The 13,523-nt window shown below is 41.1% G+C and overlaps 1 protein-coding gene and 1 long non-coding RNA gene across 3 annotated transcripts in view; both read right to left on the bottom strand.

Moving 5' to 3' along the window:
- Positions 1–9,748, bottom strand: part of LOC147021954 (uncharacterized) — a 50,079-nt gene extending 40,331 nt beyond the window's left edge. For both annotated transcript variants that reach the window (XR_015061019.1, XR_015061018.1), the window contains exons 1-2: positions 8,017–9,748; positions 4,830–4,929 (exon numbers count right to left, since the gene is read on the bottom strand). This is a non-coding gene — a long non-coding RNA (uncharacterized LOC147021954). The remainder of the gene's footprint in view (positions 1–4,829; positions 4,930–8,016) is intronic.
- A 1,389-nt stretch (positions 9,749–11,137) lies between these two features.
- SCNM1 (sodium channel modifier 1) overlaps positions 11,138–13,523 on the bottom strand; it is a 34,282-nt gene continuing 31,896 nt past the window's right edge. Inside the window, exon 7 of the mRNA XM_085892420.1 lies at positions 11,138–12,276. Within this exon, the coding sequence (XP_085748546.1) occupies positions 12,177–12,276 (100 nt within the window). The 3' untranslated portion in view covers positions 11,138–12,176. The remainder of the gene's footprint in view (positions 12,277–13,523) is intronic.

Below are 13,523 nucleotides of genomic sequence, written 5' to 3'. Positions count from 1 at the left end.
CCTAATGTTGTAACCCAAATTTGGTAGCATTCTGACTGGTGAGTCTGGAGAAGATTTTTGAAAGAATTTATGTGATTTTCCCAAAAACTGACAAAGCCGGCCATTTTGACGCACTTCCTGGTCACATGATCAGCATGACTTCTGCAATTTAACTTCCCTTCCCTGGCCTAATTTTTATTTTATATCATCCATTTATTGTGGTGGCATGATGAGATCTTTCTAGGATTCTCGATGAGACATAGCATTGACTAAATTAATGCCCCTCAATCTCGTGTCCTTCTCGATGATGTCTCACAGAGTAGTGAGGGCGACCCCTTCTTCGTGATTCTTCAGGACTCCAGAGTAGAACTTTCTTTGCAAGTTCTTCATATCGCGTCACACGACCAGCAAGGCGAAGGCGGCATTCCCTCACAATAGCAGAGATGTGGGGCAAATAACTATATTGATCCCTATTACTGATATGGTCTTGCCAAGAAACGTTCAAAACTTTTCGAAGCAATCGGGTGTAGGTACCATCCAGTGATTTCTCCAATGTTTGGGTCAAGGTCCAGGATTCCCACCCATAGAGGATCGACTCAACTGTAGTTTTGAAGACGCTTAGCTTACTCCGTCTACGAATTGGAGATCGCCAAACTTAATGAGGGTGTGATCTGCTGCCCAAGCCTGAGCTTTTCTGCATTCTAAGTCATGCTGCGTGTTGGTAGAGGAGCCGAGGTATTTAAAGTCATTCACTCTCTCTCTCTCTATCGTACTTCTGGCGACAGTAAGTATAGGCCGGGGGCCAGTGGGACCTACCTTGCACCCCCCCTTCGACAATTTTTCACTGATACCACAGTGTTCATATATATCCCAAGTATCAGAAAAGAGATGTTCCCAGAAAAATAACTCATTTGCACTATGCTTTATTAAGCTGTTTCCATGGCAACCAATCAAAAATATACGAATCTCATAAAGATCGGCAAAATGTCAATATCTGTGTCAAATATAAACATAAAATCACAAAATTGGTGTCAAATTAAAGCTTATACATTTACGTATTAAAATGTATTTTGTTTATGCTAATTAGCTCATTCGCATATTAATTAAATTTGACTTAAAGACAATAATTCCCACAAAAATGCAAGAATTTCCATTTTCTTTCCTTGTAATTACCAAACACGTCAGTTTTTTGTCAAAAAAAAAAACATTACTTAAGTGTTGCCAGATACGAGCCAGGTTGGCAAAAAATATATTATAATTTTTGAATTTTTTTAAGTAGGCTAATTAGCATAAAATACAAAGCACAATGAATCGTTCGAAAATCATGCAAAATCAGATTAATCAATAGAATTAATTACCTGGGCCTGATATAATACATAACTGCGACTTATGATGTCTGTTGGTGTTTAAGGGAAACAGAACTATTTTCTGTTTGAGTAAAAGTAGTGTAAATAATTTTAAATGCATTGATATGCTAATTAGGATCCGCCATTATGGAAATTCTCATTTTCGTAAATATCTCAAACTTCTGGTGCATGGAAATTTGTAAATGAGGAATCTACACCTATGTTTGGAGGGTCAAGGAATAGAGTGAACATCTTTCCTTTGTTGTCAGAGATGTAGTGTAGAATAATGTTTGGATAGCTTAATTACATGCAAAAATGGAAACAGCTTAATGCCATGGTTGCCATGGAACCAGCTTAATAAAGCAAAGTGCAAATGAGTTATTTTTCTGGGAACATCTTTTTTCTGATACTTGGGATTTTATGAACACTGTGGTATCAGTGAAAAATTGTCGCAGGGGGGGGTGCAAGGTAGGTCCCACTGGCCCCCGGCCTAGTAGAGCACACTCAGCAGAAGGATTGACGTGCATATGCTTCGTCTTTTCAGCAGTGAGTACAAGCCCAATAGACCAAGCAGCAGTTTCAACCTTGTGAAGTCGGAATTCAGCTTCGCTTAACATGTCTGAAAGGAGCGCTATATCATCAGCATCGTCGAGGTCAGAAATATGCTGGGCTAGATGTCTGCTACTTTGACGCCAGGACAGAGTTAATCCATCCAAGTTTTCAATCACAGTTCTTTGGGCATCATCCAAGACAATGGTAAACAGGTAAGGAGTGAGCAGGTCACTTTGAAGAACTCCATTGTCGATTTGGAAAGGTGCAATCTCTCCTTCAGGAGGTAATACCACTGTCGAGGTATCTCTATACGTAATTTATATGGCCTTCACAATCGACTCAGGGATGCCATATGCATGTAAAATTTGGAAAAGTTTATTCCTGTCAATGGAGTTGAAGGCTTTCCTGAAGTCAATGAAGATGATAGCAGCCTCTTTTCAGTGATTACGTACTTCCTCAATGATGTACCTGAGAGCTGAGAAGATGTAGATCGAAGGGGCCTAAAACCATTTTGATTCGTGCGTAGGATCTTTTCTAATTCAGGGTGAATTCTATTTAGGAGGAGATTGTAAATTTTTTGATGCTGTTTGAGTTAAACTTATTGCACGGTAGTTTTCAGGAAGCATTAAATTCCCTTTCAAGGGTATTGGCACAATGCCTGCTTTCCCCCATTCTGGAGGGCACTTTCATCGATATGTTTCGTTGCAGAATTACAGAAAGATTTTTGTTCCCTTCGGAAGTCGCGAGACTTCGATTGGAATACCATCAAGACCAGGGGCTTTTTCAAGTTTCATTTGTTTCATTGCCGTGTCAAGTTCTACTGATGAAAATATGCTCATAATAATGTTAGAGTTGACCGAAAAAAAATGGGATTGATTGGATTGTTGGGTATGCTGGTATCAGAAGAGCAGTTTTTGGAAATGAGTTTTTCAGGAATCTAAGCGATTCTCACTTTGGATAACAACAGTTTTAGATTTCTTTCCAGAAAGATGGTTCACCAAAATATTGGAGCCTGGCCTAATATTGTATCCCAAATCTGGTAACATTCTGACTGGTGCGTCTGGAGAAGAAGATTTTTGAAGAAATTTACTAAGTCGGCCATTTTGTCTTACTTAAAGTCATGTGACTGGAACAAGCTTTGCAATTCCTGTTACCAGTCAGGAGAGGAACGTTACTGCCAAATTTCAGGCAGATCGGCCCAGAGGTTTGGCAGGAGAAGTCTAAAAACGAGGCGGATGGACAGACAATACATACCTTTAATATCTGGAATTTAATATTCCAGATAAGATTATCATGATTTCTCCACATCACTCACATATTTTCATTCAATTAATCTTAACTACTTATTTTTGCCTTGTATCACAACACAACCTTCACGTACACGTCAATATCGGCTCTAACTGTTCTGGTCAACAAGTGGTGCCCAACCAGTGCATCCTTTGTGGTTGACTCTTAAATACATCGGGGGGGCAACTTTAGACAAGCAAGAAAATGTCGCCAATATAGGGATGCGTGGAGTTGTGGAGCAGGGATGTGAGGGTAGGGTGTTCTGGGTGAGAAAGGAGTTGGATTGTCAATGTTGAAGCTTTCTTCCCTTCTCAACACTGTTTTTCCCCACACTCTCCTAACCTTTTATTTTTTGTCCAAACACCTCCCCACCCCATTCTCTCTGTTTTCTCTATTAATACACATATTTTTTTTTTACCAAGCATGCCACCTGCACCTCCCCACCCCCAAACACATATGTAATAAGTAGATGGCTCCAAGGAGAAGTCCCATAGAGGGAGGAAATGACTTTCCACAAACACACAAATACTGCGTGAATTGCGGTGTAGAAAACGTACTTACCTATAACATCAACAAAGTGCTTCTCAAGTTGGAGAGACAGAAGAGACTGTATGTACAGCCTGGTAGAGGTATCTCAGAGATTACAAAAACACAGCGAACATGTCACTGCAACATTGGCAAAATAACCTGACCATTTAAATAATACATAGCCTTTAATAAACTTTTACCAAACATTTTAGAGTGAGAAATAAATAAAAAAAACTAGAAGGGCGAAGGGCACTCGGTAGAATGCATACCTCCACTACGCAATGCCTGATCCACGAGAACATATCGGGTGCAATACATTTTGGTCCGATCAATGACAAAGAATCACTTTAAAAATAAAAATAATTCTCGAATCCAGATCTCCACCAAAATCAAACCAATTCGGCCTTGTCACACACTCAACCTGTCCACTTAGTTTTGTCCAAATCCGTCCACAACTTTTTGAGATATCGTGCTATGTAATATTTTTGGCCCATTCTCTCAATGGTGAAGAATCTCTTGATCTATCGCTCTCAGGAGAAGTGAATTCTTGCAGAAATATTTCTGTAAGGCTCACTTGGCTGTGCCTGGATGGGTTTGAGGGTAGTGGAGTAGCGGCTGAAACCCGAATCCTATCCAGGTTCCTCCTGATGACACTATCCTTCCTCTTTACTTCTTCCGGTTCCTTCGTAGTCTTCCATTTCATTAAAAAAAATTCTAGGAGCCCAATCCGGATCTTCACTAAAATCTAATCAGCTCAACCTTGTCACACATCCAACCTACCCACTAAATTTCATCTGAATCTGTTGACAACTTTTTGAGATATCTATCTTGCACACAAACAGACAAACAAACAAGAAGACTACGTCGTGCAGAGCACGATACTTGCAAAATCCATAAAACAAACTTGACCTCAAAAAATAATTGGTGGTTGAATTCAATGATCAAATAAGCAACTCCTCTTAAAATTCCAAGTGAATCGGATGAAAATTGACAATTTTAGAAATTCGGCCTATGTTGACCTTTTGGTCAATGTTGACCTCAAAAATAATTGGCGAGTTGAATTGAGTGACCTGAAATATAAATCCTCTTCTAATTTCAAGTCAATTGGATGAAAATTGAGGATTTTAGAAATCTCACCCAGGTTGTTGATCTTTGGCCTCAAAAACAATGTGCATCTTCCTTATGACAAACTCTACCATGTGGTGAAGTTTCGTGAAGATCGGTTTAAAATTGTGACCTGTAGGCGACAGACAGACAGAATTACAAAATCGACTGACCAATATACTTGAAAAAATCTTCGATTTTGCAAGTAAGACAAACAAACAGGAGTGAAAAACATAACCTCCTTCCACCTTTGGTGGCGGACGCAAACATGCTGATCAATGTGTCGTCATCACATCTTGCGTGGCACACTAAGGTAATGCCATCCAATCTTGAGAGTAGTCGAGCGTTATTTAAACGAAAGAGAAAGAACTTATGTCTATAAATATGTTGAGTTCATAGTCAAATCAATGTGGACATCCAATCGGTATAACAAGCACAATCTGACTAGTCTTTAATCTTCCTCCAGCAAATGATCCCTCCATTCAGATCCCCTGAAGAGCTGCATGTTAGGTACACAGATTACAGAGAAATCCACTTGGTGTTGTTACCCGGCATCTTTCTCAGCTAGATTATATTTCTGACCAGATTATAAACCGTAACTATGGTGTTTCGCATGAAGGGTATTGTGTGAATGCGCTCTGTTCTTCATATGGATGGACTTTAAGCTGGAGGCCCGTCTGATATGAGCATTGGGTGGTGGTGGATGTTGAAGAACCCACAGTATTTCAATTCTTGCTGTTGGGCTCATGCTACTTATGGTTGTCCGAGAGTCGAGGTACTCTCAATGCACCAAAGAACCAGAAGCCGACCAGGACACAATATTATGCCAAAATACAAGAGTCTGCAGTCATCCTTCAATGGACTCAACCAGCCTGACCGGCCCAGAATGGCACACCGATTTACCCACCGGGTCTACGGCAGTCCAAAAGTCAACAACGATCAAAAGATAATGCAACTAATGTTCAGCCAATTGTTCGGAAGAAAATGGAGAACCAGCTTTGAAGCTGAAGAGCCCCAGAGGGTGACCTCGACAGCTGCTCTTCGATGTTTGTTGTGAATAAAGGCGTAAAGGCAATGCTATTGGTGGAATAGTATTTTCCTATCTATATTCATGCCATTGTTTAACAAACTTTTTAGTATGTACAAAACTGCTTACATGTGCCTCAATTATAATATAAAGCAAAAATTTTAATAAACAGGCTTTTGCTATGTATCAGGAGAAAATTAACTCGATATGGCCTAAAGCTGGAATACAAGGCATGCAAGGTTGTCCATCAATGTCATGTCCCTTCCCCACCACCCCCCCCCTTTCCCCTGCCCCAATCCCCAGGTACAGTCACCTGAGTGATTGTTTGCAATGAAAATAAATCTAGATGGTCGAGAAGTGCCATTATTTATTAAGGTGGCCATTCCTTCGCTTGAGCTAAAACAACACAACTTCCATTTTCTACTTTAAAACAAGATCTACTTATTACATTAAATTTTTTTTAGCAAAACTGCCCTCCCCCCCACCCCCACCCCCAATTTTCCACCACTGTGTGAACCAGCTCAAACATGGCCCCACAGCGTGAGGAAGCAAATACAGAGATGCCTCCTTTCCATATGTTTTCTACGACTTCGGATCGGCTCAACTACCGGTATAAAGTGGAACCATTTGACCAACGAACCAACATGGCTTGAGAAAATAACAAGCAACCTTCCACCTCCCTCACAAGTGTTCATCTTTGGTGTTGTATCTGGGGTGTTTAATCATGCTCTCCAAACGAGATACGTAAGTCCAAGATACACCAAATGAAAGCACAACGAAGAGCATATCTAAATATATATAATTTTCTATGCTCATTAATTATATGGGAGTCCACAAATTACCGTTCCAAATTCAAACCATAATAAAATAATTGGGGTGGAGCAAGGAAAAAAAAAAAAGAGAGAAAGATGAGGGGTGGAACTGGTGTTAGCAAAGAGAATGATATGCTATGCTTAAAAACCAAACACACACACACACACACAAAAGAAGAACTCATGTCAGCACAGCTCTACACACAATGACACAACAGAGTTTGTAAAGTAATCCACGAGCACATCTGCCAAAACTTTGATATTCCAGTTCCAGAAAATTTGTGGGAACATGAACCAAAAGCAAACACTGAAAACATGGAAGTACCGCTCACGTACGACCTAATGATCCCATCGAGCGTGAACATCAAAAACAAAGCATTGCGACCAGATATCATGCTTAGGTACAAAAAAAAATAAAAGAGAGGAATAAATTGATAATTGAGGTGTTGGCACCAATGATGTTGGACTAAACAATGCAGAAATCAAAAAATTACCAAATACCAAGACCTCAAGAATGAAGTGAAACAGTTGGGAGGGAAGCTGAAGAATGCCAAAATTGTATCAGTGATAGTTGGAGCTACAGGAATGATGACGAAGAACCTCACATCCATCCATTGGGACCATACTCTGTGCAGAGCATTGGTGCAGCCTAAGCAGTCTCCTTGGCTATTGGGTGCAATCCTGGACGTGTCGCCACTCCAACACAGGATACCAGCAAGCTGGCACTCATTTTGCCGACCTCAGGATGACAGGCAGAGTCAACCCCACCTGGTATCAATTCAACAGAAAAGTGGAATTTGAACTCAGGATCCTAGGATCCCAAGCACACCACTTTAACCATTCAGCCAACACCTGGCATAAGAACCTCACAGAGATATTAAAAACAATCCCTGGTAATATTACAACAAACAAACTACAGTTGGAAGCTGTGCGGGGCACAGTGACGATCCTCAAGAGCCCTCGGAATAAAACTTTGAGAAAAGTAAACTTCACAGTTTGATCCATGAATCGTGACCACTTACCAAAATTAAGGTGGATACTTAGAGCCCATCCTGGGAGGACTCCAATTCACATTCTGAAACCAGCATATGTAGATATCAATCAACGACACACACATGGAGGTGGATACTTTGACACTTGGTAGGTCTCCATTTCACCGACTGAAACTTCCCTACCCCATGTGGAGATAGCAGGCGACAACCACAACTTGCATGTGTACGTACGTATGTACACACAGACAGACGGACAGACAGACAGAGACACACTGAGACGTGGGGTGGAGCATTTAAAATCCAAGCTATCTTCCTGGCAAAGGTCTGCTTGCATTCATGCATACATGCTTGTACATGCGGCAACCTTTGCACCCCACCGGTTGGCTCACCCCGAATACGATTCGTACATGCTCGTCTCCTCAGAGGGGGAGGGGTGTGGACCAAGGGGAGGATTGGGAGAGAGAGATAGAGTGGTGGAGAGAGAGAGGGAGGGAGGAGGAAAGGGGTGGGGGAGAGGGGATGGGTCAGAGAGAGAGAGAGAGAGAGAGAGAGAGAGAGAGAGAGAGAGAGAGAGAGAGAGAGAGAGAGAGAGAGAGAGAGAGAGAGAGAGAGAGAGAAGTTGGTGTTGGAAAGATGGAGAGGGGTGAGAGAGAGAGGGGGAAGGGTTGGGAGAGAGAGGGGTGAGGGATTCCAGCAGCTGTGACACCCAGTTTATCGTCCATCCAAGAGATGACACACACATTGATGAGTCACTATGCCTGTGAAAAACCAGGATGACAGTTTATAGTTGGATCCTGATTGGAATTTATGGAATATTTTATGGAATTTTCAATCACAGCTTTCATGGGTCTTGCCATGCTCTCCACCAGTCTTTCACATTGCTGTTGGGTGACTTTATGCCACTCCTGGCACAAAAATTCAAGCAGCTCGGCTTTGTTTTATGGCTTGTGACCATCCATCTTCCTCTTGATCACATTCCAGAGGTTTTCAATGGGGTTCAGGTCTGGAGATTGGGCTGGCCATGACAGGGTCTTGATCTGATGGTCCTCCATCCACACCTTGATTGACCTGGCTGTGTGGCATGGAGCATTGTCCTGCTGGAAAAACCAATCCTCAGAGTTGGGGAACATTGTCAGAGCAGAAGGAAGCAAGTGTTCTTCCAGGCCAACCTTGTACGTGGCTTGATTCATGAGTCCTTCACAAAGACAAATCTGCCTGATTCCAGCCTTGCTGAAGCACCCCCAGATCATCACTGATCCTCCACCAAATTTCACAGTGGGTGCGAGACACTGTGGCTTTTAGGCCTCTCCAGGTCTCCGTCTAACCATTAGTTGACCAGGTGTTGGGCAAAGCTGAAAATTGGACTCATCAGAGAAGATGACCTTACTCCAGTCCTCTACGGTCCAATCCTTATGGTCTTTTGCAAACCTCAGCCTGGCTCTTCTTTGCTTCTCATTGATGAAGGGATTTTTTTTTTTTTAGCTTTGCACAACTTCAGCCCTGCCCCTAGGAGCCTGTTTCGAACCGTCCTCGCCATGCACTTCACCCCAGCTGCCGTTTGCCATTCTTTTTGTAGGTCACTTGATGTCATCCTACGGTTGTTGAGTGACATTCAAATAAGTTGGCAGTCATCCTGGTCAGTGAAAAGTCGTTTTCACCCTCTGCCAGTCTGTAGCTTCGTTGTCCCCAATGTCTGCTGCTTTACCTTGTTTTTATGAACCGCCGTCTTTGAAATTTTAAGGCTGGAAGCAACGTGACGCTCACTGTATCCCTCTGCCAGTAAAGCCAGAATTGAACCCTTCTTTTCCTCACTCAAAACTTTTCTTTTCAACTCTTTTGGCATGGTCAATAGTTTTTTTTTTATTCCAATTACTTTTGAGGTACTACTAGCACTGTTTTTGCCATCCAGCTGGTCCTATTGCAAGAGGATAGTGATGACCACAGCAGTGGTTTTATACTTTTCCTTGTTAAATAAGATTCGGTTCAGGTGATCACCAAACCAGTACCTCACTCAGTGGAATGAGGTGTGCCTGTGTTGGAATTCAACAGACACTTGGATGGAATCTACATGAATGGCCATACATGTAGAGATGCTGAGTTAATTTTTTTTGAAGAGTGGTCTCTTATTTTTTTCCAGAGCTGTATATATATATATATATATATATAGAAATATATATATATATATATATATATATATACATATATATATATATATATATATATATATATATACATATATATATATACCCTCCACCCCCCCACCCCCACCCATGCGCCTGCGTGCGTGTAATTTATGGTGGAGATCGTGAACTCAACTGATTAACAGCTGTACCTATAAAAGTTTGGTCTGGAATAGATGCCTCTTGGACATTTTCACAAATATCACATTTCAAGAGAAACGCCTAATTGTGTCTTTAACGACAGCGTTGATAATCCTGCTGTCAAAGAGACACCAAGTTAATGGGATACCATTTTTTTGTAGGAGAAAAAAGGGAGGGGTGGGGGGGGGGTTGAGTAAAAGGCTCACATGCAAGGTTTTCCTGCTTCAAGGGCTGCTGGTGTGTATTTGCTGAATATTCTGCCTCTTTTTAAAATCGACAAACTCTCTTTTTCACCTGCCTTTGATAACGATACTTTTTTCTTTTTTTGTATGAAACATCTAAGTTCATGGAAGAACGAGGTGACAGAAGGTGAATTTACTGACACTGGGGCACATTAATTAACAGAAAAAGCAGATATATATATATATATATATATATACACACATATATGTATATACATATATACATATATATATATATATATATATATATATATATATATACACACATATATGTATATACATATATACATATATGAGGGGAGGTAATACAATCACCTGCAAGTAAGAGTGTTGGGTTAATGGGGGTATACAATTGCGGGTAGGGATGGGGTATGACATAAGATGGTGGTGCAACCCTTGCTTCAAGTTCCGGAGGGAAACGTGTGATTGAAGGCAGGTCCACAAATAGGAGCAAAGAGGAACAAAAGAGTGGAGGTGGGCTGAAAGCCTGGATTTTGACTAGGAGGATGTTCCGAGAAAACTTTTACATGCTGGAGGAACTGGGAATGGTTGTTGGGTCAAAAAAGCCAAGGAGCTAGATCGTCGGAGAGGTTGTGAAACAAATAAAATAATTAAAATACCATCAACTTGTCAGTCTTGTGAGAGCAACAGGCCTTGTCCTTCCACCCCATCAAAAGTGTTGCCAACGAAGTTGAGAATTCAGGGTTGAGGCTATAGTTCCATGCTGGACGATATGCCCCCTTCCCAGCAAGTGTAGGGATAAAAAGAGAAAATGACTAATGGATTGGATAAAATGAAAGTCTCTGCATTGGAGAAAGAGAATGTCTTTCGAAAAAAAAAAGTGGGGGGGGGGGGAGCATGACACTAACAAAGTAATCTCCTCCCTCCAAAGATCCAAGTCACAAATTTAGAATTTTCCTTTGGTGTAGGTACACAATAGCTTACTCTTTTTCACAAGGTACCACGGTATATTTATTGATGTCCACAAATGAATGCAAGTGGATTGGAAAGCCAGCTTAACGTCCACTCCGAAAAGGGCGCATTCATCAATGTACCATCCTGCCTGCAGAGTACCAGAATGACGGTTTATAGTTCGGCTGTGAATCACACCCAGATTAGACAGCTCAAAGGCGGGTGCAGCCCATCAACAGGAATTGCAAATAAGGGACAACATTAACTGTGACTACACATGGCAGGTGATAAAATAAGTGCCATTAAACTTCATAAGAACTAACAAAACAGCACTGGCACATGATGAATCATCACATGAGCCACAAAGCCTGCCTGGCTCGGGTTTCGTTGCGAGGTGAGCAGCACTACCGACCCGTGTCCCTTCTTCCCCCCCCCCACCTTTTTCTCCCCCACTCTCCCCTTACACCCACCGGCTGCCTAAGCAAACACAAATGCGCCAAAAGGACTCCAATGGGTTGAACAATAAGCGCCGTCAAACTTTACTCACTAGCATCCTGCACTTTACCAATCGTTCACCGTGTCCCTCATTTCACAACTCACATCTTTCTCCATGAAACGTTAATCTTCCAAATATTCATTCCCTTAAGCTTTAAGTGGTAATGAAAAGATTTAAAAAAAAAAAAAAAAAAAAACTCCCCAAAAGTTCACGTTCACATCACAAAAATTGTTATTTAAGCAACTTTCAAGTTTCACAACAATAACAGCTTCATAGACAGTGTTAAAGAAAACCCCTAAAAACAGAGTCCATACGTACAACTCATGTGCTTGCAAGCCAACAGGCACACCTCCAGCACCACCACATGCCCACATATAATCACTACACAATTGGGAAGTTAAAATCATGACCAGTGCAGCTGGAGCATTATCGGAATATTGTTCATGAACAGCCAGGGAAATCATTGCGATTACATAAAATAACCAACTGGTAATTGTGGTGTGTATCACACCATTTTTATTGATTTTTATACTTGGGTTGCTCGTTTGTGGGGGCTTGCATCGGATACGGTAGTAGTGTCAAGACGATTGTGATTGTGGTGGTTGATCCTCATCAGAGTCGAACTCCGCATTTTCATCTTTTACCCAGCACCCGGCCTTGTCTTTAACCCAGCCCGAGCTGTGGGTCACAAGGAGGTTTGAAGTACAGTATGGGATTATGTATAGTACCACACATGCAGCCAAATACATATGCTGTCAAAGGCTTCACATTATGAGAAAAACACACAGCACAAACAATATGTTAACCATTTATCAGGGAACAACTGGATATATCCATACAATGCGTTTTGTTTTTTTGAAATTATACAATCAACAAAATTTAGACATGCAGAGTGGAAAATGCAAAAGGACAACCCAACTTTAGTTTTCTTATTGTTTTTTTTTTTTTGCCAAGACAAGGGTGGCCTTCATCATTTTTGGTTTCAACAACAGGGACTGGTATGGGGCCTTCGTCAGGGACTAAAACAGGCCATGTGCACTCGGATCTCAAATACCTTGCCAGAAGGATGTTAGGCCCAGGCAACCATTTTAATCATGGTAGCAAAACCATTTAGACATCAAATAGATAAGATAATTTTTTATAAGACGCAAGTAATTCAGCCGAGTAGCTTACTGGTTAGGCGGATGAAACCTCAGAGCTTCACTTCACTCTTGTGGAATATTACATACAGTATACCAGCAGAGTACACACTATGGGTGATCTTGTTCCAAGCATGTAACGCGTTCTTCTGACATGTTTTTATATTTGGGCGATGTATATGCAACAGACCACTGTGATTTTTTTTTTCTTCAAAACTTGATGGAATCAAACAGAACTTGCACAAACAACTTCAGGGTGCCCTCAATAATCCCTGAGAGTTTCAACTTCCAAGGTGAAATCCTCTCAGAGTAGATGATACATACATACATCCACACACTGTAATATATATATATATATATATATATATATATATATATATATATATATATATATATATATATATATATATATATATATATATATATACACAGTCATGCGCCGCTTTACGACGTTCCAGTCAATGACGGACCGCATATACGACGGTGGTTCCATAAGATTATAATGGAGCTGAAAAAGTCACATCACCGAGTGATGTCGTAGCCGTTGTAGCGCTGCCTGTCGTATAAAAGTACAGGATAGCACATACAATTATGTACAGTACATAATACTTCATAATGATAATAAATGACAGTGCGGCCCCATTATTATGCGATCGTTGAGGTCCATAAAATGTCATCGCGAAAAAAGCAGGGTCGTGCTACATCGGGATTCAAGGAAATCGGCTTTCAAACTGAACCAATGTTTGCACATTTACCATCGAGCAATAAATTACCTTTGCATTGAAT

Source organism: Eptatretus burgeri, chromosome 8 (genome assembly GCF_056783735.1).
Source record: "Eptatretus burgeri isolate ZD-2024b chromosome 8, Ebu_testis_v1, whole genome shotgun sequence".
Classification (NCBI taxonomy): Eukaryota; Metazoa; Chordata; class Myxini; order Myxiniformes; family Myxinidae; genus Eptatretus; species Eptatretus burgeri.
This window is presented reverse-complemented; position numbering and strand designations above follow the sequence as displayed.